General features: G+C 41.8%; 1 protein-coding gene across 2 annotated transcripts in view; it reads right to left on the bottom strand.

Moving 5' to 3' along the window:
- The window catches only part of LOC115161929 (gamma-2-syntrophin-like), a 76,710-nt gene that overhangs the window by 40,397 nt on the left and 11,831 nt on the right, over positions 1-24,482 (bottom strand). The window contains exons 3-8 of one of the 2 annotated variants that reach the window (XM_029712771.1): positions 12,786-12,842; positions 10,194-10,251; positions 8,779-8,822; positions 8,380-8,421; positions 7,105-7,192; positions 3,105-3,196 (exon numbers count right to left, since the gene is read on the bottom strand). In XM_029712771.1, coding sequence (XP_029568631.1) covers positions 3,105-3,196; positions 7,105-7,192; positions 8,380-8,421; positions 8,779-8,822; positions 10,194-10,251; positions 12,786-12,842 — 381 coding nt within the window. The remainder of the gene's footprint in view (positions 1-3,104; positions 3,197-7,104; positions 7,193-8,379; positions 8,422-8,778; positions 8,823-10,193; positions 10,252-12,785; positions 12,843-24,482) is intronic. The other variant, XM_029712772.1, reaches the window with a different exon arrangement.

The following is a 24,482-nucleotide window of genomic DNA, read 5'->3' as shown; positions in this document are numbered from 1 at the left end:
AAAACTATCGGCCTATATCGAATCTTCCATTCCTCTCAAAAATTTTAGAAAAAGCTGTTGCGCAGCAACTCACTGCCTTCCTGAAGACAAACAATGTATACGAAACGCTTCAGTCTGGTTTTAGACCCCATCATAGCACTGAGACTGCTAGGGAGTTTTTCCTAGGGAGTTTTTCCTAGCCACCGTGCTTCTTTCACATGCTTTGCTTGCTGTTTGGGGTTTTAGGCTGGGTTTCTGTACAGCACTTTGAGATTTCACCTGATATACGAAGGGCTATATAAATAAATTTGATTTGATTGTTTCCAGTATTTAGTCTGCATGGTTTCCAGTATTTAGTCTACATGGTTTCCAGTATTTAGTCAACCATGGTTTCCAGTATTTAGTCTACATGGTTTCCAGTATTTAGTCAACCATGGTTTCCAGTATTTAGTCTACATGGTTTCCAGTATTTAGTCTACATGGTTTCCGGTTTCCTGTGTTTAGTCTACATGGTTTCCAGTATTTAGTCTACATGGTTTCCGGTTTCCAGTATTTAGTCTACATGGTTTCCAGTATTTAGTCTACATGGTTTCCAGTATTTAGTCAACCTGTCACATTCTGACCTGTAAAGGTGTTATTTGTTAGTGTTTAGTTTGGTCAGGATGTGGCAGGGGGTATTTGTTTTATGTGGTTTAGGGTGGTTGTGTGTATGTGTCCATGTAGAGAGGGGTATTTGATTTATTAGTCCAGGGTTTTGGCTACTGTTCTATGTTAGTTTATTTGTGTTAGTTTATGTTCTGTCTAGTCATTTGTATTTCTATATTTAGTTAATTGATGTTGGAGCCTTCAGTTGGAGGCAGCTGTCTATCGTTGCCTCTGATTGAAGGTCCTATAATTAGGGGTGTGTTTGTATTGTGGGTAGTTGTATTCTGTTTTGTGCTTGTCACCTGACAGAACTGTTAGTGTCGTTTCTGTTAATTGTATAAGTGTTTATTTTGTTTCTCCTTCTTATATATTAAAAAGAGAAGATGAGTATACACTTCCCTGTTGCGTCTTGGTCCTCCACACACGACACTCGTTACACAACCATGGTTTCCAGTATTTAGTCTACATGGTTTCCAGTATTTAGTCTACATGGTTTCCAGTGTTTAGTCAACCATGGTTTCCAGTGTTTAGTCTACATGGTTTCCAGTATTTAGTCTATATGATTTCCAGTATTTAGTCTACATGGTTTCCAGTGTTTAGTCTACATGGTTTCCAGTGTTTAGTCTACATGGTTTCCAGTATTTAGTCTACATGGTGTCCAGTATTTAGTCTACATGGTTTCCAGTATTTAGTCTACATGGTTTCCAGTATTTAGTCTACATGGTTTCCAGTATTTAGTCTACATGGTTTCCAGTATTTAGTCAACATGGTTTCCAGTATTTAGTCAACTATGGTTTCCAATATTTAGTCTACATGGTTTCCAGTATTTAGTCTACATGGTTTCCAGTGTTTAGTCAACCATGGTTTCCAGTATTTAGTCTACATGGTTTCCAGTATTTAGTCTACATGGTTTCCAGTATTTAGTCTACATGGTTTCCAGTGTTTAGTCTACATGGTTTACGGTTTCCAGTGTTTAGTCTACATGGTTTCCGGTATTTGGTTAACCATGGTTTCCAGTAAGTCCACAGCTGATCTATTATGAGAACCCAGCCAGCTGATCCATGATGTCACATTAAGTCAAACCTGACTTGTTTATGCATAGGTAAGCATGTGTCAGAGTATATTCTCCCACAGTTGAAAAGAACACATGAATGCCATGATAGTATAGTTAATGCAGTGACCATGTTAATACAGTGATAATGCAGTGATTATGCAGTGATACTGCAGCGAATACAGTGACCTTGTGGTTAATACAGTGATAATGCAGTGAGTATGCAGTGAGTATACAGTGATATTGCAGTGAATACAGTGACCGTGTTGTTAATACAGTGAGTATACAGTGATACTGCAGTGAATACAGTGACGACACCATTAATACAGTAATAATGCAGCGATGATGCCGCGATACTGCAATGAATACAGTGATAATGCAGTGATAATGCAGTCCACAGAGCTCAGTGCTTCAGGATAGATATTCACTAGCTGTTCTGGAAGATAACAATAGACTGAACAGACACAGATTTCCTCTGAAAAGGGGCCTTCTGACGTCCTTTCTGTTCATCCTAAATATTTCATGTTCAAAGACTATAAGGGAATTAAGTCTTTTGAGAATAGAATACGCTGCACTCATTCATAATAAAGCTTATTATCAGTCAGGTACCAATACTAGAGATTACAAAACACAATTGGAGTGTGCTTTTGGTTTCCGTCAGGTGTGAACGTATAGATAGCCTTTGCAAGAAGGTCCATTTGCATGACAGGAAATGTGCATGCTGGCAAAATATTCTGCAGTGTTTTTAGACCAGGAACATTCAAATCACTGTGAAGAATGTAGAATGGGAAACCACTCACAATATAACTGCAAGACAAGGAACAATTGGCCAGTAAAATATTTTTGTAGCATGAGCTTACAGTCTCGGTTTCAATAGTACACTCAGTTTCCCCTATTGCCAGAGGTTCAAGATGTTGTTCAGGGAGACAGGTCTCATGAGAGTGATGTTACTATGAAATGGCATCGCTACAGCATGTAGGCTACCTATCCACTCTGCGATTCCATTTGAGGGGTCACAACAGTATCCTGCACTCTAAACTAGTCCCTGTCATATCCGCTAATACTACAGAATCTGGGAGCTGTTATGAACATGGGTTACAGTACTTCAGGGCTGACGAAGGCAAAGTCACTTTGCAATGCTAAGAACACTCTGATTGGCTTCCATCTACATCATTAGTTCACTGCTAAGTGAGTATGGTTGTAGCAATGCTTTAATCTGGCTACGGGATGACTGTAGGAATACTTACACCTGTCAACTTCCATCCTCACCTCCTCCCTCAGTCTAAACCAGATATCAAATCCTCAAACCGGGTATTGGGAGCTTTCTCAAATTGTCAGTTTGTATTAGTGTGACGTTAATGCATGCTACTTGAATCACAAGCACATTTAATGGAAGAAAAACAATGCAATTGCATAAAGGTTTACTTACTGTGTTGCTAGAATTACCATTTAAATGTAAACCACTGTCAAATAGTGGTGAAGATACTCTGCTACTTTGATCAGCGGGTGGTACAGGAGAGCCTGAAAACCATGAGAGCAAATGTTATATTGTTGAAACATGAAATACTTAATGTGCTCAGCCTCAGCCGCAGAATCAGTCTGAGAATCAGCCTGTCTAAGAATCAGCCTGAGAATCAGCCTGAAAATCAGCCTCAGTCTCAGAATCAGCCTGAGAATTAGCCTCAGTCTCAGAATCGGCCTGAGAATCAGCCTGAGAATCAGCCTCAGATTCAGTCTCAGAATCAGCCTGAGAATCAGCATCAAAATCATCCTTTGGCTCTACCTCAGAATCACCTTTATAGGCCAGGTTCAGGTACAGTACATGAACAGAATGTGATTTAGTGATATGATGCTGCCACAGAATATTGAATAAACTGTGAGGGAAAAAAGTATTTGATCCCTGCTGATTTTGTACATTTGCCCACTGACAAAGAAATGATCAGTCTATAATTTTAATGGTAGGTTTATTTGAACAGTGAGAGACAGAATAACAACAAAAAAATCCAGAAGTATTTGACCCCCTCTCAATCAGAAAGATTTCTGGCTCCCAGGTGTCTTTATACAGGTAACGAGCTGAGATTAAAGGGAGTGCTCCTAATCTCAGTTTGTTACCTGTATAAAAGACACCTGTCCTCAGAAGCAATCAATCAATCAGATTCGAAACTCTCCACCATGGCCAAGACCAAAGAGCTCTCCAAGGATGTCAGGGACAAGATTGTAGACCTACACATTGCTGGAATGGGCTACAAGAACATTGCCAAGCAGCTTGGTGAGAAGGTGACAACAGTTGGTGCGATTATTCGCAAATGGAAGAAACACAAAAGAACTGTCTCGGCCTGGGGCTCCATGGCCTGGCTCCATGGCCCCTCGGCCTGGGGCTCCATGCAAGATCTCACCTCGTGGGGTTGAAATGATCATGAGAATGGTGAGGAATCAGCCCAGAACTACCTGTCCCAGACCTGTTGTCCCAGACCTGCTGGAACCCTGACCTATTCACCGGACGTGCTACCTGTCCTAGACCTGCTGTTTTCAACTCTCTAGAGACAGCAGGAGCGGTAGATATACTCTCAAAGATCGGCTATGAAAAAGCCAACTGACACTTACTCTTGTGTTACTGACTTGTTGCACCCTCGACAACTACTATGATTATTATTATTTGACAATGCTGGTCATTTATGAACATTTGAACATCTAGGCCATGTGCTGTTATAATCTCCACCCGGCACAGCCAGAAGAGGACTGGCCACCCCTCATAGCCTGGTTCCTCTCTAGGTTTCTTCCTAGGTTTTGGCCTTTCTAGGGAGTTTTTCCTAGCCACTGTGCTTCTACACCTGCATTGCTTGCTGTTTGGGGTTTTAGGCTGGGTTTCTGTACAGCACTTTGTGATATCAGCTGATGTAAGAAGGGCTATATACATTTGATTTTGATTTGATTTGATTTGAACTACACGGGAGGATCTTGTCAATAATCTCAAGGCAGCTGGGACCATAGTCACCAAGAAAACAACTGGTAACACACTACGCCATGAAGGACTGAAATCCTGCAGTGCCCGCAAGGTCCCCCTGCTCAAGAAGGCACATATAGATGCCCGTCTGAAGTTTGCCAATGAACATCTGAATGATTCAGAGGACAACTGGGTGAAAGTGTTGTGGTCAGATGAGACCAAAATGGAGCTCTTTGGCATCAACTCAACTCGCAGTGTTTGGAGGAGGAGGAATGCTGCCTATGACCCCAAGAACACCATCCCCACCGTCAAACATGGAGGTGGAAACATTATGCTTTGGGGGTGTTTTTCTGCTAAGGGGACAGGACAACCTCACCGCATCAAAGGGACGATGGACAGGGCCGTGTACTGTCAAATCTTGGGTGAGAACCTCCTTCCCTCAGCCAGGGCATTGAAAATGGGTCGTGAATGGGTATTCCAGCAGGACAATGACCCAAAACACACGGCCAAGGAAACAAAGGAGTGGCTCAAGAAGAAGCACATTAAGGTCCTGGACTGGCCTAGCCAGTCTCCAGACCTTAATCCCATAGAAAATCTGTGGAGGGAGCTGAAGGTTCGAGTTGCCAAACGTCAGCCTCGAAACCTTAATGACTTGGAGAAGATCTGCAAAGAGGAGTGGGACAAAATCCCTCCTGAGATGTGTGCAAACCTGGTGGCCAACTACAAGAAACGTCTGACCTCTGTGATTGCCAACAAGGGTTTTGCCACCAAGTACTAAGTCATGTTTTGCAGAGGGGTCAAATACTTATTTCCCTCATTAAAATGCAAATCATTTTATAACATTTTTGACATGCGTTTTTATGGATTTTTTGTTGTTATTCTGTCTCTCACTGTTCAAATAAACCTACCATTAAAATTATAGACTGATCATTTCTTTGTCAGTGGGCAAACGTACAAAATCAGCAGGGGATCAAATACTTTTTTCTCTCACTGTATATAGACAGAATATATCGACAAAATATATACATATATATATAATATATATATATATATAATGTATGGATGATAAACATTGTATACAGTATAGAGACAGCATTGTTCCCTCAATCCAAAAGTTTACAAAAAAACACACGAGCAGTGACCAAACACCATGACTGACTCTCTGGGCACCACAGGTATCATAACACTTTGGCTGCCTCTCTGGGCACCACAGGTATCATAACACCGTGGCTGCTTCTCTGGGCACCACAGGTATCATAACACCGTGGCTGACTCTCTGGGCACCACAGGTATCATAACACTGTGGCTGCCTCTCTGGGCAGCACAGGTATCATAACACCGTGGCTGACTCTCTGGGCACCACAGGTATCATAACACCGTGGCTGCCTCTCTGGGCACCACAGGTATCATAACACCGTGGCTGACTCTCTGGGCACCACAGGTATCATAACACCGTGGCTGCCTCTCTGGGCACCACAGGTATCATAACACTGTGGCTGCCTCTCTGGGCAGCACAGGTATCATAACACCGTGGCTGACTCTCTGGGCACCGCAGGTATCATAACACCGTGGCTGCCTCTCTGGACACCAGTCAGTAGAGAATCTAAAGAGGGCCTAGTATGTGTCTAGCCTGGGACCCGGACCATGTGGTTCATTAGCATAGCTAAGAATACAACTAGGTCTAATTGAGCTCTTTTTCCACTCTCTCATTCAACCAATCAGCATAAAGCTCTACTTCTTCATTGTTGACTCATCAAGCCGACAACTTCAAAGGTCCATTTCCTGACTCAATCAGGTTGCTAGGATTCTGGACATCAAAGCTATTGGATGCCAATTGTTTTTTTAATCACATTGTCAAAAACAGACCAAAAAAAAACAAACATTCAATATAAGAGCAGATGACAGCAGCCTGTTGCATGACTTTTCCCTTCACTGTGTCTCCTTGCATGCTGTTGGTCAAGCAGGGAGGCCAACAGAGACAAACGCAGGTGTTTGATGTGACATTAGCTTCGGTACTGAAGCCCCAGCTACTGTTCTAGCCAATCTTCTAAAGAATACAGCAAACCTCAGTTAGAGGTTAATAAAAATGTTTTACTTTTTAATTAACTAGGCAAGTCAGTTAAGAACAAATTCGTATTTACAATGACGACCAACACCGGCCAAACCTGGACGACGCTGGGCCAATTGTGCGCCGCCCTATGGGACTCCCAATCACGGGCGGTTGTGATACAGCCTGGATTTGAACCAGGATATCTGTAGTGATGCCTCTAGCACTGAGATGCAGTGACTTAGACCGCTGAGTCACTCGGGAGCCCAGTAAGACAGAGGAGGCCTCATGAAGAATGGGTTGAGTCAAGAATGGCCAGACGACAGTCAAACAACTGACAGGCTTCACTTGAGCTTCACTCTCCATTTGTTGAATGCGTAGTTACAGTACAGAATACGACATGAAACATGTAATGGTCCATCCACTCAGAACTCTTACCCAATGGGAGCTTTAGAAACGACGGAACTTCCCTGAGGAACCGAACAGTGATGGTGACTTCCTCCCCGGCAGTCCGCAGGAGATGAACCTGCCAGAGGAGGGAGGGAGGGAGGGAGGGAGGGAGGGAGGGAGGGAGGGAGGGAGGGAGGGAGAGAGAGAGAGAGAGAGAGGATGACAGAGAGAGAGAGAGGATGAGAGAGAGAGAGAGAGAGAGAGAGAGAGAGAGAAAGGGAGGATGAGAGAGAGAGAGAGAGAGAGAGAGAGAGAGAGGATGAGAGAGAGAGAGAGAGAGGGAGGATGAGAGAGAGCGGATCAGAGCTTGTCATCTCAAATGAATAAAATAGCAAGCCAAAAGTACATGTAGCTGTACAGCACTTAAGCACACGCAACGCACCACTTGAGCAAAATACAGAATATGCAATCAGCAGTTAAGCCCTGTCTGAATTGATGTCACTTCAGTAATCACATACAATACCATAACTTCAAATATAGCCATGCATTTGCCTGGTGAGAAGCTAGCAAAATACAAGCCAATAATATAAAGTAATTACCCTCTCCACGTCTGAGATCACACAAACCCATTATCTGATTTCTAGAAGGTATCTGCACTTGATATGGCACAGACAGAGCCAAGTCAAGAAATAAGGTATTTTTTTTTTTAGCAGTAGGCCTACAATTATACAAATGTTCATGCTTATTTTTCAGATTTGTATCCAAATGAAAGCCTTTCCTTTCCAACTACCCTCAGCTTTATTGTCAACAATTAATATCTTCTACTTCTTCCCAAAAACATCAGTGGTTTGCCCTTGTTGCTATAGCCGGTGACTATTGAGACAGCTTGGCTTTATACGCTTTACATTTTCCCGAAGTGAATTGCTCATGATGTCTCTGACATTCTGGAGGTGAATAGAAGAGAACAGCTGTTTGGAGCTACGTAGAGACAGAGAGAGAGAGAGAGAGAGAGAGAGAGAGAGAGGAGAGAGAGAGAGAGAGAGAGAGAGCGTGAGAGAGAGAGAATCGCTGATAGCGCTCCTAAACTCGGAGACTCAAGTTCTGTGCAGCTTTTGTCTAATGAATATACTCCATATCGATTTGTCACAGTCAGGACGAGAAAACAAGACAAACTAAATTAGTCTCCTGTATGACATGACAGACTCCGTTCGCTTGACGAAGCATGTCTCAGCTTTTGGCAATCACAGGGAATGATTTTGCTTTCAAATCTGGGAAAAGATTACGTGACAATGTCTGTGCAGCAGCTAATTAAATTATACTCACAACTTCTTCATGACTACAATGTTCGACATTAATGCCATTGATCTAAACAGAGTAAAAGAGAACGTATGAAGCACAGTTAGTAAACAACATCCTCATTTAAAAGTATCATTGTAAATATTGTTCGGCAATTCTACACCATGTGTTGAATCTGATGAGAGAACATGCATAGAGCAGAAAAGTTAAGCAAATAAATATACACTTTTGTTTATCAGTTGGATCTACGATCAAATTCAAGTTCAAGTATTTTGTAGCAGTGTCAAATAGCATCTTTTGAAATTACAACTCACACTCCAATGGAAGAGGGCAGCTCAATTAAAATTCAAAGAGCATATCTCTCTGTCTCTCACCTCTGACCTCAGGCAGCTTTGACAGATAAAAGTTAAGAGCCAGTGTACTAACCTGTAACATAGCGTCCCCAACGAATAGCTTCCCAGTTTGATCTGCTGCAGGCGGCAATCGTTGAGTGTCAAAGGTTAATGAAAACATTAGAAAATAATTACTAATTCCCATTCATGATGGAAATAGCAATCAATGTTCCTGTCTGCTTAATCTCCACTGACACCATAGAGCTCTAAGGAACACAGGAAACCATGAAATATGGAACTAATAAGTCATTTGCAGCAGCGATTTACGAAACAATGAAACTTCTTAACTGGTGAAAAGATTTCCATGGCTCTCTGAAGAAGGATGTTAAAACTTTCCTCTCTGGTTTATTAAAGACATGTTCTTCTCTGGGTTATTAGAGACATGTTCTTCTCTGGGTTATTAGAGACATGTTATTCTCTGGGTTATTAGAGGCAGGATGTTAACTTTCCTCTCTGGGTTATTAGAGGCAGGATGTTAACTTACTCTCTGGGTTATTAGAGGCAGGATGTTAACTTACTCTCTGGGTTATTAGAGGCAGGATGTTAACTTACTCTTTGGGTTATTAAAGACATGTTCTTCTCTGGTTTATTAAAGACATGTTCTTCTCTGGTTTATTAAAGACATGTTCTTCTCTGGGTTATTAGAGGCAGGATGTTAACTTTCCTCTCTGTGTTATTAGAGGCAGGATGTTAACTTCCTCTCTGGGTTATTAGAGGCTGGATGTTAACTTCCTCTCTGGGTTATTAGAGGCAGGATATTAACTTACTCTCTGGGTTATTAGAGGCAGGATGTTAACTTTCCTCTCTGGGTTATTAGAGGCAGGATGTTAACTTTCCTTTCTGGGTTATTAGAGGCAGGATGTTAACTTCCTCTCTGGGTTATTAGAGGCAGGATGTTAACTTTCCTCTCTGGGTTATTAGAGGCAGGATTTTAACTTACTCTTTGGGTTATTAGAGGCAGGATGTTAACTTACTCTTTGGGTTATTAGAGGCAGGATGTTAACTTACTCTTTGGGTTATTAGAGGCAGGATGTTAACTTACTCTTTGGGTTATTAGAGGCAGGATTTCATGCTTTCACTACCAGAAGGGGGGGGGGGGGGTTCTAATAGCTAAGTTGAAACAGAACGTGTCTAGTTTCTATTCATTAAAATTAAACCACTGATTTACACCTTATCAGCAGATTTCCATCTATAGCTGAGCAACTGCATTCTGGTTTAGTAGTCATACAGTAACTACATGATATAAAGGCAACTTAACCTAAAATGTTGTAAATTGATATCATTCATAACAGTAGTGTAAATGTCAGATGTTTCAGTCCACATCACTGGGGGATGTTTCAGTCCACATCACTGGCAGATGTTTCAGTCCACCTCACTGGCAGATGTTTCAGTCCAACTCACTGGCGGATGACTCAGTCCACATCACTGGGAGAAACATTCAATACTTACCAGCTTGATCTTTAAACATCTTTGAAATGACCACAGGCACTTTATGCTCAGCACCCCCCTGAGAGTCACAACAGAAAGGTCATTACTAATCACAAAGTGTAACATTTACATAAATCTATGGGAAATATGCACCGAACAAGCAAGCAGATCAAAGTTTAATTCCACAGAGAATTGTACGTTTATCTACAGTTGAAGTCGGAAGTTTACATATATACTGCTCAAAAAAATGAAGGGAACACTTAAACAACACACCCTAGATCTGAATGAAAGAAATAATCTTATTAAATACTTTTTTCTTTACATAGTTGAATGTGCTGACAACAAAATCACAGAAAAATAATCAATGGAAATCCAATTTATCAACCCATGAAGGTCTGGATTTGGAGTCACACTCAAAATGAAAGTGGCCAAAACATCAGCCAGGAAGCATAGGAACTGAGAAGTGGTCTGTGGTCCCCACCTGCAGAACCACTCCTTTATTGGGGGTGTCTTGCTAGTTGCCTATAATTTCCACCTGTTGTCTATTCCATTTGCACAACAGCATGCGAAATTTATTGTCAATCAGTGTTGCTTCCTAAGTGGACAGTTTGATTTCACAGAAGTGTGATTGACTTGGAGTTACATTGTGTTGTTTAAGTGTTCCCTTTATTTTTTTGAGCAGTGTACTTAGGTTGGAGTCATTAAAACTCATTTTTTCAACCACTCCACAAATTTCTTGTTAACAAACTATAGTTTTGGCAAGTCGGTTAGGACATCTACTTTGTGCATGACACAAGTAATTTTTCCAACAATTGTTTACAGACAGATAATTTCACTTATAATTCACTGTACCACAATTCCAGTGGGTCAGAAGTTTACATACACTAAGTTGACTGTGCCTTTAACAGCTTGGAAAATTCCAGAAAATGATGTCATGGCTTTAGAAGCTTCTGATAGGCTAAGTAACATAATTTGAGTCAATTGGAGGTGTACCTGTGGATGTATTTCAAGGCCTACCTTCAAACGTAGTACCTCTTTGCTTGACATCATGGGAAAATCAAAAGAAATCAGCCAAGACCTCAGAAAAAATTGTAGACCTCCACAAGTCTGGTTCATCCTTGGAAACAATTTCCAAACGCCTGAAGGTACCACATTCATCTGTACAAACAATAGTACGCAAGTATAAACAACATGGGACCACGGCAGCCGTCATAATGCTCAGGAAGGACACACGTTCTGTCTCCTAGAGATGAACATACTTTGGTGCGAAATGTGCAAATCAATCCCAGAACAACAGCAAAGGACCTTGTGTAGATGCTGGAGGAAACAGGTACAAAAGTATCCATATCCACAGTAAAACGACTCCTATATCGACATAACCTGAAAGGCCACTCAGCAAGGAAGAAGCCACTGCTCCAAAACCGCCATAAAAAAGCCAGACTACGGTTTGCAACTGCACATGGGGACAAAGATTGTACTCTTTGGAGAAATGTCCTCTGGTCTGATGAAACAAAAATAGAACTGTTTGGCCATAATGACCATCGTTATGTTTGGAGGAAAAAGGGGGAGGCTTGCAAGTTGAAGAACACCATCCCAACCGTGAAGCACAGGACCTCAATCCTATAGAACATTTGTGGGCAGAACTGAAAAAGTGTGTGCGAGCAAGGAGGCCTACAAACCTGACTCGGTTATACCAGCTCTGTCAGGAGGAATGGACCAAAAGTCACCCAACTTATTGTGGGAAGCTTGTGGAAGGCTACCCGAAACGTTTGACCCAAGTTAAACAATTTAAAGGCAATGCTGCCAAATACTAATTGAGTGAATGCAAACTTCTAACCCACTGGGAATGTGATAAAATAAATCTGAAATAATTCTCTCTACTATTATTCTGACATTTCACATTCTTAAAATAAAGTGGTGATCCTAACTGACGTAAGACAGCATTTTTACTTGGATTAAATGTTAGGAATTGTGAAAATGTATTTGGCTAAGGTGTATGTAAACTTCCGACTTCTACTGTAGCAGACACAGTAACAGGAACTTCCTTATCTATACCATGTATGAGCTGTGCGTTGATCTAGCAGACACAGTAACAGGAACTTCCTCATCTATACTATGTTGATCTAGCAGACACAGTAACAGGAACTTCCTCATCTATACCGTGTTGATCTAGCAGACACAGTAACAGGAACTTCCTCATCTATACCGTGTTGATCTAGCAGACACAGTAACAGACAGTAACAGGAACCTCCTCATCTATACTATGTTGATCTAGCAGACACAGTAACAGGAACTTCCTCATCTATACCGTGTTGATCTAGCAGACACAGTAACAGGAACTTCCTCATCTATACCGTGTTGATCTAGCAGACACAGTAACAGACAGTAACAGGAACTTCCTCATCTATACCGTGTTGATCTAGCAGACACAGTAACAGGAACTTCCTCATCTATACCATGTTGATCTAGCAGACACAGTAACAGGAACTTCCTCATCTATACCATGTTGATCTAGCAGACACAGTAACAGGAACTTCCCCATCTATACTATGTATGCATTCAAATCTCCTAATAAAGGCCCAATATTTATATTTCTGAAAACGAACAACTTACTTTGATGCTTAGACCCAGTCCTCCAGCTGCTTGTCTTCGGAGTACGACAGTTCTGTGCTTTAAAAAATGGGAATTGACCTTGGTAAAATAATATTGAAATGTTGAAACAAGTTTGGAGTGTAACACTGTGGTGCTAATTTTCCAGTTGATAGTCTTTACGATCAAAACCATAACATTGAAAGATACAGCATGCCTCCATAGAAAAACATAAAGAACGCAGTAACAGCTTCTTATGAGGGGTGGACTGGGACAAGAATTCGGCCCTGGCACTTTATCCACACCAGCCCATATCACAGCGCATGCTGCCAACTCCCACCGGATACCATTTTTATGTATTTGTGTCCAGTATGAAGGAAGTTAGAAGTAGTTTAGAATGCTAGTAGATACCCATAGACTTCCAGTCATTGCACTAACGCTAGTTAGCATTGGCTGGCGAAACTACCTCTAACGTTAATACTGGACACAGAGACATAAAAATGGTATCCATGAGTTCATCTGAATCTGGACACGGGGGGCCAGCACAGAAAAAAAATGTATGAAATTGTATGAAATGTATGCATTCACTACTGTAAGTCGCTCTGGATAAGAGCGTCTGCTAAATGACTAAAATGTAAATGTAAAATGTAGATAAAGGCCCTCATTGCCAAAATCCCGAAGTATCCCTTTAATTACTATTACAGGGATCCTGACTAACATTTTTCCCTGGTGTCACTGGTTCCACTAACTACAGTATGTCATCAATTTGATATGATATGTTATGTCCTGCAAAAAAATAAACAAATGGTATGATATGTTACGAATCCAATTCATAAAGAATCAAACTTTAAGAAGTGTAAAGAATAAACAACTGAGGTATTCAAGAAACAAGTTGCTTCATTTAACATCCAAACAGGAATGCATGAATCAAGATATTTGATGTGTAAACTTATACAGTGATTGTATAAGTTTACACCAGTCTCAACGTCAACAGTGAAAAGACGAATCTGGGATGCTGGCCTTCTAGGCTGAGTTGCAAAGAAAAAGCCATATCTCAGACTGGCCATTAAAAATAAAAGATTGAGATGGGCAAAAGAACACAGACACTGGACAGAGGAACTCTGCCTAGAAGGCCAGCATCCCAGACTCGCCTCTACACTGTTGACGTTGAGACTGGTGTTTTGCGGGTACTATTTAATGAAGCTGCCAGTTGATGACTTGTGAGGCGTCTGTTTTTCAAACTAGACACTCTCATGTACTTGTCCTCTTGTGCAATGGGGCCTCCCACTCCTCTTTCTAGTCTGGTTAGAGCCAGTTTGCGCCATTCTGTAAAGGGAGTAGTACAAAGCGTTGTACTTGATCTTCAGTTTCTTGGCAATTTCTCGCATGGAATAGCCTTCATTTCTCAGAACAAGAATAGACTGACAAGTTTCAGAAGAAAGTACTTTGTTTATGGCCATTTTTAGCCTGTAATCGAACCCACAAACGCTGATGCTCCAGATACTCAACTAGTCTAAAGAGGGCCAGCTTTATTGCTTCTATAAATCAGCACAACAGTTTTCAGCTGTGCTAACATAATTGCAAAAGGGTTTTCTAATGATCAATAAGCCTTTTAAAATGATAAACCTGGATTAGCTAACACAACGTGCCATTGGAACACAGGAGTGATGGTTGCTGATAATGGGCCTCTCTACGCCTATTTTTATTTATTTTATTTTTATTTCACCTTTATTTAACCAGGTTGGCCAGTTGAGAACAAGTTCTCATTTACAACTGCGACCTGGCCAAGAGCAAAGCAGTGCGACACAAACAACAACACAGAGTTACACATGGAATAAACCAGCGTACAGTCAATAACACAATAGAAAAAAGAAAGTCTATATACAGTGTGTGCAATTGGCGTGACGAGGTAAGGCAATAAATGGGTCATAGTAGCGAAGTAATTACAATTTAGCAAATTAACACTGGAGTGATAGATGAGCAGATGGTGATGTGCAAGTAGAAATACTGGTGTGCAAAAGAGCAGAAAAGTAAATAAAAACAATATGGGGATGAGGTAGGTAGTTGGATGGGCTATATACAGATGGGCTATGTACAGCTGCAGCGATCGGTTAGCTGCTCGGATAGCTGATGTTTAAAGTTAGTGAGGGAAATATACGTTTTCAGCTTCAGGGATTTTTGCAATTCGTTACAGTCACTGGCAGCAGAGAACTGGAAGGAAAGGAAGCCAAAGTAGGTGTTGGCTTTGGGGATGACCAGTGAGATATACCTGCTGGAGCGCATGCTATGGGTGGGTGTTGTTATCGTGACCAGTGTTGATATTCCATTAAAAAAAATCTGCCGTTTCCAGCTACAATAGTGATTTACAATATCAACAATGTCTACACTGTATTTCTGATAAATTTTATGTTATTTTAATGGACAAAAAAAAAAAAAAAAAAAAAAAAAAACAAGGACATTTCTCAGTGACCCCAAACTTTTGAACGGTGGTGTATATCTATATGTGGACTAACTAATATCATAGGCTAATTCATGTTGGGTTCAACACCTTAGAAAGTGTCAACTCAAAACACACTATCTAGATTAGAGATGAAATGGTATGAACATTTCTTATCACGATTATAGTGACCAAAATGATCACGGTTATCAGTATTATCGCGGTATTGTTAAAAGGTGCTGGAAATGTTCAAAAAAGTTCTGATACACTGAAATCATTTCACCACGTTTTATATTGAAAACCAACAAACAACATTAGCATCACTATGCACTTTTTGTGTGCATAAACATTAAAATAATATCATTAACATTAAAGATGGCACCATGTGTCCATGAGACGTAAAAGTTTCCCTAGTGCAGGTTTTAATGAACACAACCTTAAGCAAATCAAATGTGCATATAAAAGCAAGTAAAGCAAATGTGCATGTAAGAACAATACAACCATATGTAAACAAATCCAATGTGCAGGTGTTGACATTAAGGTGCTGCTGGCCTAACATAAGGTGCTGCTGGCCTAACATCCTGTATGTATGTTCTCTCCTTCATAAAGATATAAGGTGCTGCTGGCCTAACATCCTGTATGTATGTTCTCTCCTTCATAAAGATATAAGGTGCTGCTGGCCTAACATCCTGTATGTATGTTCTCTCCTTCATAAACATATAAGGTGCTGCTGGTCTAACATCCTGTATGTACAGTGGGGGAAAAAAGTATTTGATCCCCTGCTGATTTTGTACGTTTGCTCACTGACAAAGAAATGATCAGTCTATAATTTTAATGGTAGGTTTATTTGAACAGTGAGAGACAGAATAACAACAAAAATATCCAAGGTGAGGCAGCTCTGGTGCAGGGTCCCTTCACCACACCAGTGAATCCTCTTCTGCTGGAATGGGTGGGGTCCCTTCACAACACCAGTGAATCCTCTTCTGCTGGAATGGGTGGGGTCCCTTCACAACACCAGTGAATCCTCTTCTGCTGGAATGAGTGGGGTCCCTCCACCACACCAGTGGATCCTCTTCTGCTGGAATGGGTGGGGTCCCTCCACCACACCAGTGAATCCTCTTCTGCTGGAATGGGTGGGGTCCCTCCACCACACCAGTGGATCATCTTCTGCTGGAATGGGTGGGGTCCCTCCACCACACCAGTGTATCCTCTTCTGCTGGAATGGGTGGGGTCCCTCCACCACCAGTGGATCATCTTCTGCTGGAATGGGTGGGGTCCCTCCACCACACCAGTGGATCCTCTTCTGCTGGAATGGGTGGGGTCCCTCCACCACACCAGTGTATCCTCTTCTGCTGGAATGGGTGGGGTCCCTCCAACACCCCAGTGTATCCTCTTCTGCTGGAATGGGTGGGGTCCCTCCACCACACCAGTGGATCATCTTCTGCTGGAATGGGTGGGGTCCCTCCACCACACCAGTGGATCCTCTTCTGCTGGAATGGGTGGGGTCCCTCCACCACACCAGTGGATCCTCTTCTGCTGGAATGGGTGACAGAGACAGGTTGACCTTGATATCTTCTTTCCCTCTGTCTTCTGGGGGGGTCGGAATCTGACCCTCTTCACCTCTCTGTTGCCTTGTTGAAGTAATCTTTCTCAGCAACCCAGCCAGGCCTTTCTCCTCTGATGCCGCTGTGGGGGTGTTGGTGGTGGAGGTGCTGCTGGTGCTTTGTGGTTCTTCCCTGACTTGTGCAGCTGCCAGCTTCAAGGCCTCCTGGATACAGCTGTCAGTGTCAACTTTTGCAGCATCAGGCTCATCTAAAAAGCTCATTTTGAAGTGGGGGTCAATGAAACAAGCCATGTGCATGACTTTCTTTGCCTTCTCTGTGTATCTGTTGTTTAGGTCTTCTCTCATTACCCTTTTCATCTCCTTGGTCAGGGTTGGCTCCGTATTCTTTTCCACCAGAACATCACGGGTGATGTGGTCCAGAACAGGCTTGATGGCTGACAGTGTCACTCGTGTTTCTGAGGCAAGTGCATCTGTAAACTTGCTCAGAGGTTCAAGGAGCTGGCACAGTTGCTCCATGACACTTATGTCGGCATCCTTGGGCATCAGATGCCATGTTCCTCTTTCTCCAGCCAGTGTCGCACAGATTGGCTGCTGTTGGCTGAGGAAACACTCAATCATCTTCTGTGTCGATCCCCATCGGGTCACCACATCATGGATCAGAGCCTTGTGTGGCATGTTAAGGGCAACTTGCTTTTCTCTCAGTTCTCTCCTTCTCTTCCAGCTCCGTGAGAAGCCTTGGACCAGATGACGGCCGGCCTTGACTGCTGTGTCAACTCTCTGAATTTTCAGAGCCTTTGAGATGGTCAGGTTCAAATGATGGCCAAAGCACCCAAGCCACAGATCTGGGAACTCTTCAAAAGCCTTGATCATGTTTGTTGCGTTGTCTGTGGTTATGTAAACCAGGTCTTTGTTGATCCCCCCAACTCTTCCAAAATATTCTCAAAAAACTCTCTGATGTTGTGAGCCCAGTGATCTTCTGGGAAGAACTGTGTTTCCAGGCAGTTTGATTCCAGTTTCCAGTCTGAGGTGAGGTAATGGATAGTGAAGCTGATGTAGAGTTGACCACCCCCTGCTTTCACTGGTCCAGAGGTCAGTAGCTGCAGAAAACCATGTGCCTTGAGCAAAACTTTTTCCAACATCAGTTTTAACCTGGTTGTACAGGTTTGGGATTTCAGGCTTGGAAAATAATGTTTGTGATGGCACTTTTTAGTGAGGCACGGGAGCCTTCATCAGCCTCAGAAAGCCAGGCCTCTCAACAATATGAAATGGCATCATGTCCTTTGTAATGTAATATGAAAGGGCTGCACTGAGATCCTGAGTATTTTTTGATGTGGATGCATAAGTAGCCTGCCTTTTTAAATGCTTGCTGGAGTGTCTGTGTCACAACTGTAGATGAGGAGGGACCAGTAGTATCACTGGGTTTGCCTGCTGCACATCCACTCTGTAAACAAGGGAATAGCAAATGTAATATTATTATTATTGGTGTTGTTACATTATAATTATTAGTAATACTCACTCACACACACACACACACACAGTCTATCTTCGGTGTTGCATTTGAGTATATGCAATGACCCCATGCACAATTTACATAAATACAAATGAGTCTTAAGTAGACAGGGATAGTCATTGCAATGAGCCCAAAAATGGGCATAAATACAGGAGTCTTGTATAGGAGTCTAGTGTTTCTCCTGTTGGAACACTTTTACAACCAAGTCAATGACTGCCGGATTTTAAATGAACAAAATGTGTTGGTTGGGTGACTAAACTACATAACGTGTTATTGTGTGCAATGGGCGAATAGAGTCTGCAGGCACACGACTCATACAGCAGCAGAACAACGTGTAGTGTTTTTACAATAGTAGGTAACACTGAAAGCTTCAGTTTACATTATTGACAAGCTATTAGCAAGTTAGACAGACAAACCATGACATTTTCCCCCATTCCGAAATCCCCACATCATGCATTGAGCTAAAAGTTAACTTACCTTACATTCGCTATAAAGTAGCGAGTGGTGGTCACGAAGATGACTCAAGAGATTTGATGTGCGTTTTCTTTTTTTTGCATATTCTGCAGACAGGGTGATCATCTTCGATTAAGTTTCCCTCAGCACTCTTGCAAAACCCAAAATACTACCACACTTCAGATTTGGTCCTCTTTGAAGGCTGAAAAATCTCCTGAGCGCTATCATTGCCTTCCTCCATGTTTTCACACAAAACAAACCCCATGCTGCGTCTGCGTTAGACTGTTGCTAACTTTGGTTGATGCTGGACACTAGTTACCGTGAGTTTTTCAAACCACGGTTTTAATGATAATTAACATTTGAAACGGTAATACAAACCGTCTAGAACGTTACCGTGGTTTATCGTGAAACCGGTAACCATTTCATCCTTAATCTAGATCTCTAACTCTAAATATAATACCCACTGCTAGTAGCCATGTATTCATCCAACAGTAAATGTTTAAAAAACTTTGCAATTGTAGGCCTATGCCCTCGCAATGGCCGGTGAGGATTTAGAATGTGCACCGCTCCATATCTCAAAGTCATTTCAAATACCTTAGTTTTAAAATAGTTGCTATTGAGCTAAATATTGAGAGTTGAGAAATATGAAGTATACGGTTCCTTCAGAAAGTATTCACACCCCTTGAATTTTTCCACATTTTGTTGTATTACAAAGTGGGATTAAAATTGATTTAATTGTACTTTTTTGTCAACAATCTACACAGAAGACTGTAATTTCAAAGTAAAAGGAAAAATTCTAACATTTGTAAATAATCCATGAAAAATTAAAGACTAATATATCTTGATTAGATAAGTATTCAACCTCCTTAGGTAATACATTTTAGAATCACCTTTGGCAGCGATTACAGATGTGAGTCTTTCTGGATAAATTACAAAAATATTTCCACAACAGGATTGTACAATACTTGCTTTTTATTATTTTCAAAACTTCAAGCTCTGTCAAATTGGTTGTTGATCATTGCTAGACAACCATTTCAGGTCTTGTCATAGATTTTCAAGTAGATTTAAGTCAAAACTGTAACTCGGCCACTAAGGAACATTCACTGTCTTTTTGGTAAGCAACTCCAGAGTGGATTTGGCCTTGTGTTTTAGGTTATTTTATTGCTGAAAGGTGAATTAATCTCCCAGTGTCTGGTGGAAAGCAGACTGAACCAGGTTATCCTCTGTGCTTAGCTCCATTCTGTTTATTTTTTTATCCTGAAAAACTCCCCAGTCCTTAATGATTACAAGCATATTCTTAACACGATGCAGACGCCACTATGTTTGAAAATATGGAGAACGGTACTCAGTAAATCAAAGTATAAATATTTAGCAGTATTACATTGGTGCCTTGTTGCAAACAGGATGCATGTTTTGGAATATTTTTTTGTTTGTGTACAGGCTTCCTTCTTGTCACTCTGTCAATTAGGTTAGTATTGTGGAGTAACTACAATTTTGTTGATCCATCCTCAGTTTTCTTCTATCACAGCCATTAAACTCTGTAATTGTTTTAAAGTCACCATTGGTGTCACGACTTCCTCCGAAATGTCGGTCCCTCTCCTTGTTCGGGTGACGTTCGGCGGTCGACGTCACCGGTCTTCTAGCCATCGCCAATCCACTTTTAATTTTCCATTTGTTTTGTCTTGTCTTCCCACACACCTGGTTTCAATTCCATCATTGCATGTTGTGTATTTAACCCTCTGTTCCCCCCCATGTCCTTGTCCGGTATTGTTTATTGTAGTGCTTGTGCATCTTATGCTGGTGTGTGACGGGTTTTACCCATTGATTTATTGTACTGTTTACGGTGGTTTTATTTATTAAACTGTGCCGTTGTAAATCAGCTTTGCTCTCCTGCGCCTGACTTCTCTGCCGCCAGTACGCACCCCTTACAATTGGCATCATGGTGAAATCCCTCAGCTGTTTCCTTACTCTCCGGCAACTGAGTTAGGAAGGACGCAGCGTATCTATGTAATGATTGGGAGTATTTGGAAACACAATGTCAACTTTCACTGCTATGCAGATGACACACAGCTGTACATTTTGATGAAACATGGTGAAGCTCCAAAATCACCTACCCTGGAATCCTGTGTTTCAGACATAAGGAAGTGGATGGCGGCACATGTTCTACTTTTAAACTCGGACAAAACAGAGATGCTAGTTCTAGGTCCCAAGAAACAAAGAAATCTTCTGACAATGAATCTTGATGGTTGTACAGTCATCTCAAATAAAACTTTGAAGGACATTGGCGTTACTCTGGATCCTGATATCTCTTTTGACGAACATATTCCAAATATTTTAGGAGCAGCCTTTTTACATGTTCGTAACATTGAAAAAAATCGGACACTCTTTACCAAAAATAATGCAGAAAATCTAATCCATGCTAATGTCACATCAACATTAGACTACTGCAATGCTCCTCTCCTTGTCTACCTGGATAAGGCGCTAAATAAACTTCAGCTAGTGCTAAATATCGCTGTTAGAATCTTGACTAGAACCCCCCAAAATTATCATATTACTCCAGTTCTAGCCTCTGGCTTTCTGTTAAGCCTAGGGCTGATTTCAAGGTTTTACTGCTAACCTACCAAGCATTACATGGACTTGCTCCTACCTATCTTGCCGATTTGGTCGTGCCGTACATACGTACATGTATGCTACATTCACAAAATGCAGGCCTCCTTAATGTTCTTAGAATTTCTAAGCAAAGAGCTGGAGGCATGGCTTTCTTCCATAAAGCTACATTTTTATGGAATGGTCTGCCAATCTATGTGAGAGAGGCAGACTCGGTCTCAACCTTTAAGTCCTTACTGAAGACTCATCTCTTCAGTAGGTCCTATGATTGAGTGTTGTCTGGTCCAGCGTGTGAAGGTGAACGGCAAGGCACTGGAGTGACGAACCACCCTTGCGGTCTCTGCCTGGCCGGCTACCCTCTCTCCACTGGGATTCTCTGCCTCTGACCCGATTACGGGGGCTGAGTCACTGGCTTGCTTGTGCTCTCCCATGCCATCCCTGGGAGGGGTGCATCACGTTATGCCAGGCGTCTTTCACTATACTCAACATGAGTGGGTTGAGTCACTGACGTGATCTTTTTTGATGTCCTCGGGCAGTGGGGGGGGGATTTCGTGGGCTATGCTCGGCCTTGTCTCAGCGTAGTAAGTTGGTGGTCTGTTGATATCCTTTTGGTGGTGTGGGGGCTGTGCTTTGGCAAAGTGGGTGGGGTTATATCTTGTCTGATTTTCCCTTTCCCAGGAAAACTTTGTACGGGGCCACAGTGTCCCCGACCCCCCCTGTCTCAGTCTCCAGTATCTATGCTGCAATAGTCTATGTGCCGGGGGGCTAGGGTCAGTCAGTTATATCTAGTGTAATTCCCCTGTCTTATCTGGTGTCCTGTGTGATTTTAGGTATAATCTCTCTAATTCTCCCATCTCTCTCTCTCTCTCTCTCCACTCCCGGAGGACCTGAGACCTAGGACCATGGCTCAGGACTACCTGGCCTGACGACTCCTGGCTGTCCCCATCCCCAGTCCACCTGGTCATGCTGCTAATCCAGTGTTTACTGTCCTGCCTGCAGCTATGGAATCCTAACCTGTTCACCGGTCGCGCTACTTTGTCCCAGACCAGCTGTTTCGACCCTCTCTGTCCCTCTCTGCCTCTCTCTCTCTTTCTCTCTTTAACATATATGCTGTCTCGACCTCTGAATGCTATGACAAGTCAACTGACATTTACTCCTGAGGTGCTGACCTGTTGCCACTGTGATTATTATTTTACCTTTCTGGTCATCTATGAACGTTTGAACATCTCGAAGAACGATCTAGCCTTAATGGCCATGTACTCTTATAATATACACCTGGCAGAGCCAGAAGAGGACTGGCCACCCCTCAGAGCCTGGTTCCTCTCTAGGTTTCTTCCTAGGTTCCTGCCTCCTTTGGGAGACTTTCCTAGCCACTGTGTTTCTACATCTGCATTGCTTACTCTCTGGGTTTTTAGGCTTGGTTTCTGTATAAGCAGTTTGTGACAACTGCTGATGTAAAAAGGGCTTTATAAATGCATTTGATCGATTGATTTGATTGATAGACCATCCAAGTGTAATTAATACATTTACCGTTAATAACATCTATCAATAGGTGCCCTTCTTGACGAGGCATTGGAAAACCTCCCTGGTCTTTGTGGTTGAATCTGTGTTTGAAATTCACTGCTCGACTGAGAGACCTTACAGACAATTGTATGTGTGGGGTACAGAGATAATGTAGTCATTCAAAAATCATGTTAAACACCATTAATGCACAAAGAGTGAGTCCATGCAACTTATTATGTGACTAGTTATGCAAATGTTTACTGCTGAACATATTTAGGCTTGTCATAATGAAGAGGTAGACTACATGTAAAACAACATAATTCCACTTTGACATTTTAAATCAAATCAAATTGTATTGGTCGCATACACATATATAGCAGATGCAGTAATATTTAACAATTCACACAAATCTGGAGTAGAAGAATGGAATTAAGAAATATATAATATTAGGATGAGCAACGTAGAGTCCAGTATATATACAGTTGAAGTCGGAAGTTTACATACACCTTAGCCAAATACATTTAAACTCAGTTTTTCACAATTATCTGAAATGTAATCCTAGTAAAAATTCCCTGTTTTAAGTAAGTTAGGATCACTTCTATATTTTAAGAATGTGAAATGTCAGAATAATAGTTGAGAGAATGATTTATTTCAGCTTTTATTTCTTTCATCACATTCCCAGTGGGTCAGAAGAATACATACACTCAATTAGTATTTGGTAGCATTGCATTTAAATTGTTTAATTTGGGTGAAATGTTTCGGGTAGACTTCAAAAAGCTTCCCACAATAAGTTGGGTGAATTTTGGCCCATTCCTCCTGACAGAGCTGGTGTAACTGAGTCAGGTTTGTAGGCCTCCTTGTTCGCACACGCTTTCTCAGCTCCGCCCACAAATTTTCTATAGGATTGAGGTCAGGACATTGTGATGGCCACTCCAATACCTTGACTTTGTTGTCCTTAAGCCATTTTGAAACAACTTTGGAAGTATGCTTGGGGTCGTTGTCTATTTGGAAGACCCATTTGCGACCAAGCTTTAACTTCCTGACTGATGTCTTGAGAAGTTGCTTCAATATATCCACATAATTTTCCTCCTCATGATGCAACCTATTTTGTGAAGTGCACCAGTCCCTCCTGCAGCAAAGCACCCCCACAACATAATTCTGCCACCCCTGTGCTTCACGGTTGGGATGGTGTTCTTCGGCTTGCAAGCATCCCCCTTTTTCCTCCAAACATAACGATGGTCATTATGGCCAAACAGTTCTATTTTTGTTTCATCAGACCAAAGGACATTTCTCCAAAAAGTATGATTTTTGTCCCCATGTGCAGTTGCAAACCGTAGTCTGGCTTTTTTATGGCGGTTATGGAGCAGTGGCTTCTTCCTTGCTGAGCGGCCTTTCAGGTTATGTCGATATAGGACTCATTTTACTGTGGATATAGATACTTTTGTACCTGTTGCATCCAGCATTTGCACGAGGTCCTTTGCTGTTGTTCTGGAATTGATTTGCACTTTTCGCATCAAAGCACGTTCATCTCTAGGAAACAAAACGCGTCTCCTTCCTGAGCTGTATGATGGCTGCGTGGTCCCATTGTGTTTATACTTGCGTACTATTGTTTGTACAGATGAACGTGGTACCTTCAGGCGTTTGGAA

The sequence above is a fragment of the Salmo trutta genome, chromosome 25 (genome assembly GCF_901001165.1).
Source record: "Salmo trutta chromosome 25, fSalTru1.1, whole genome shotgun sequence".
Classification (NCBI taxonomy): Eukaryota; Metazoa; Chordata; class Actinopteri; order Salmoniformes; family Salmonidae; genus Salmo; species Salmo trutta.
The sequence above is the reverse complement of the archived record's forward strand: the minus strand, read 5'-3'. Positions and strand labels throughout refer to the sequence as shown.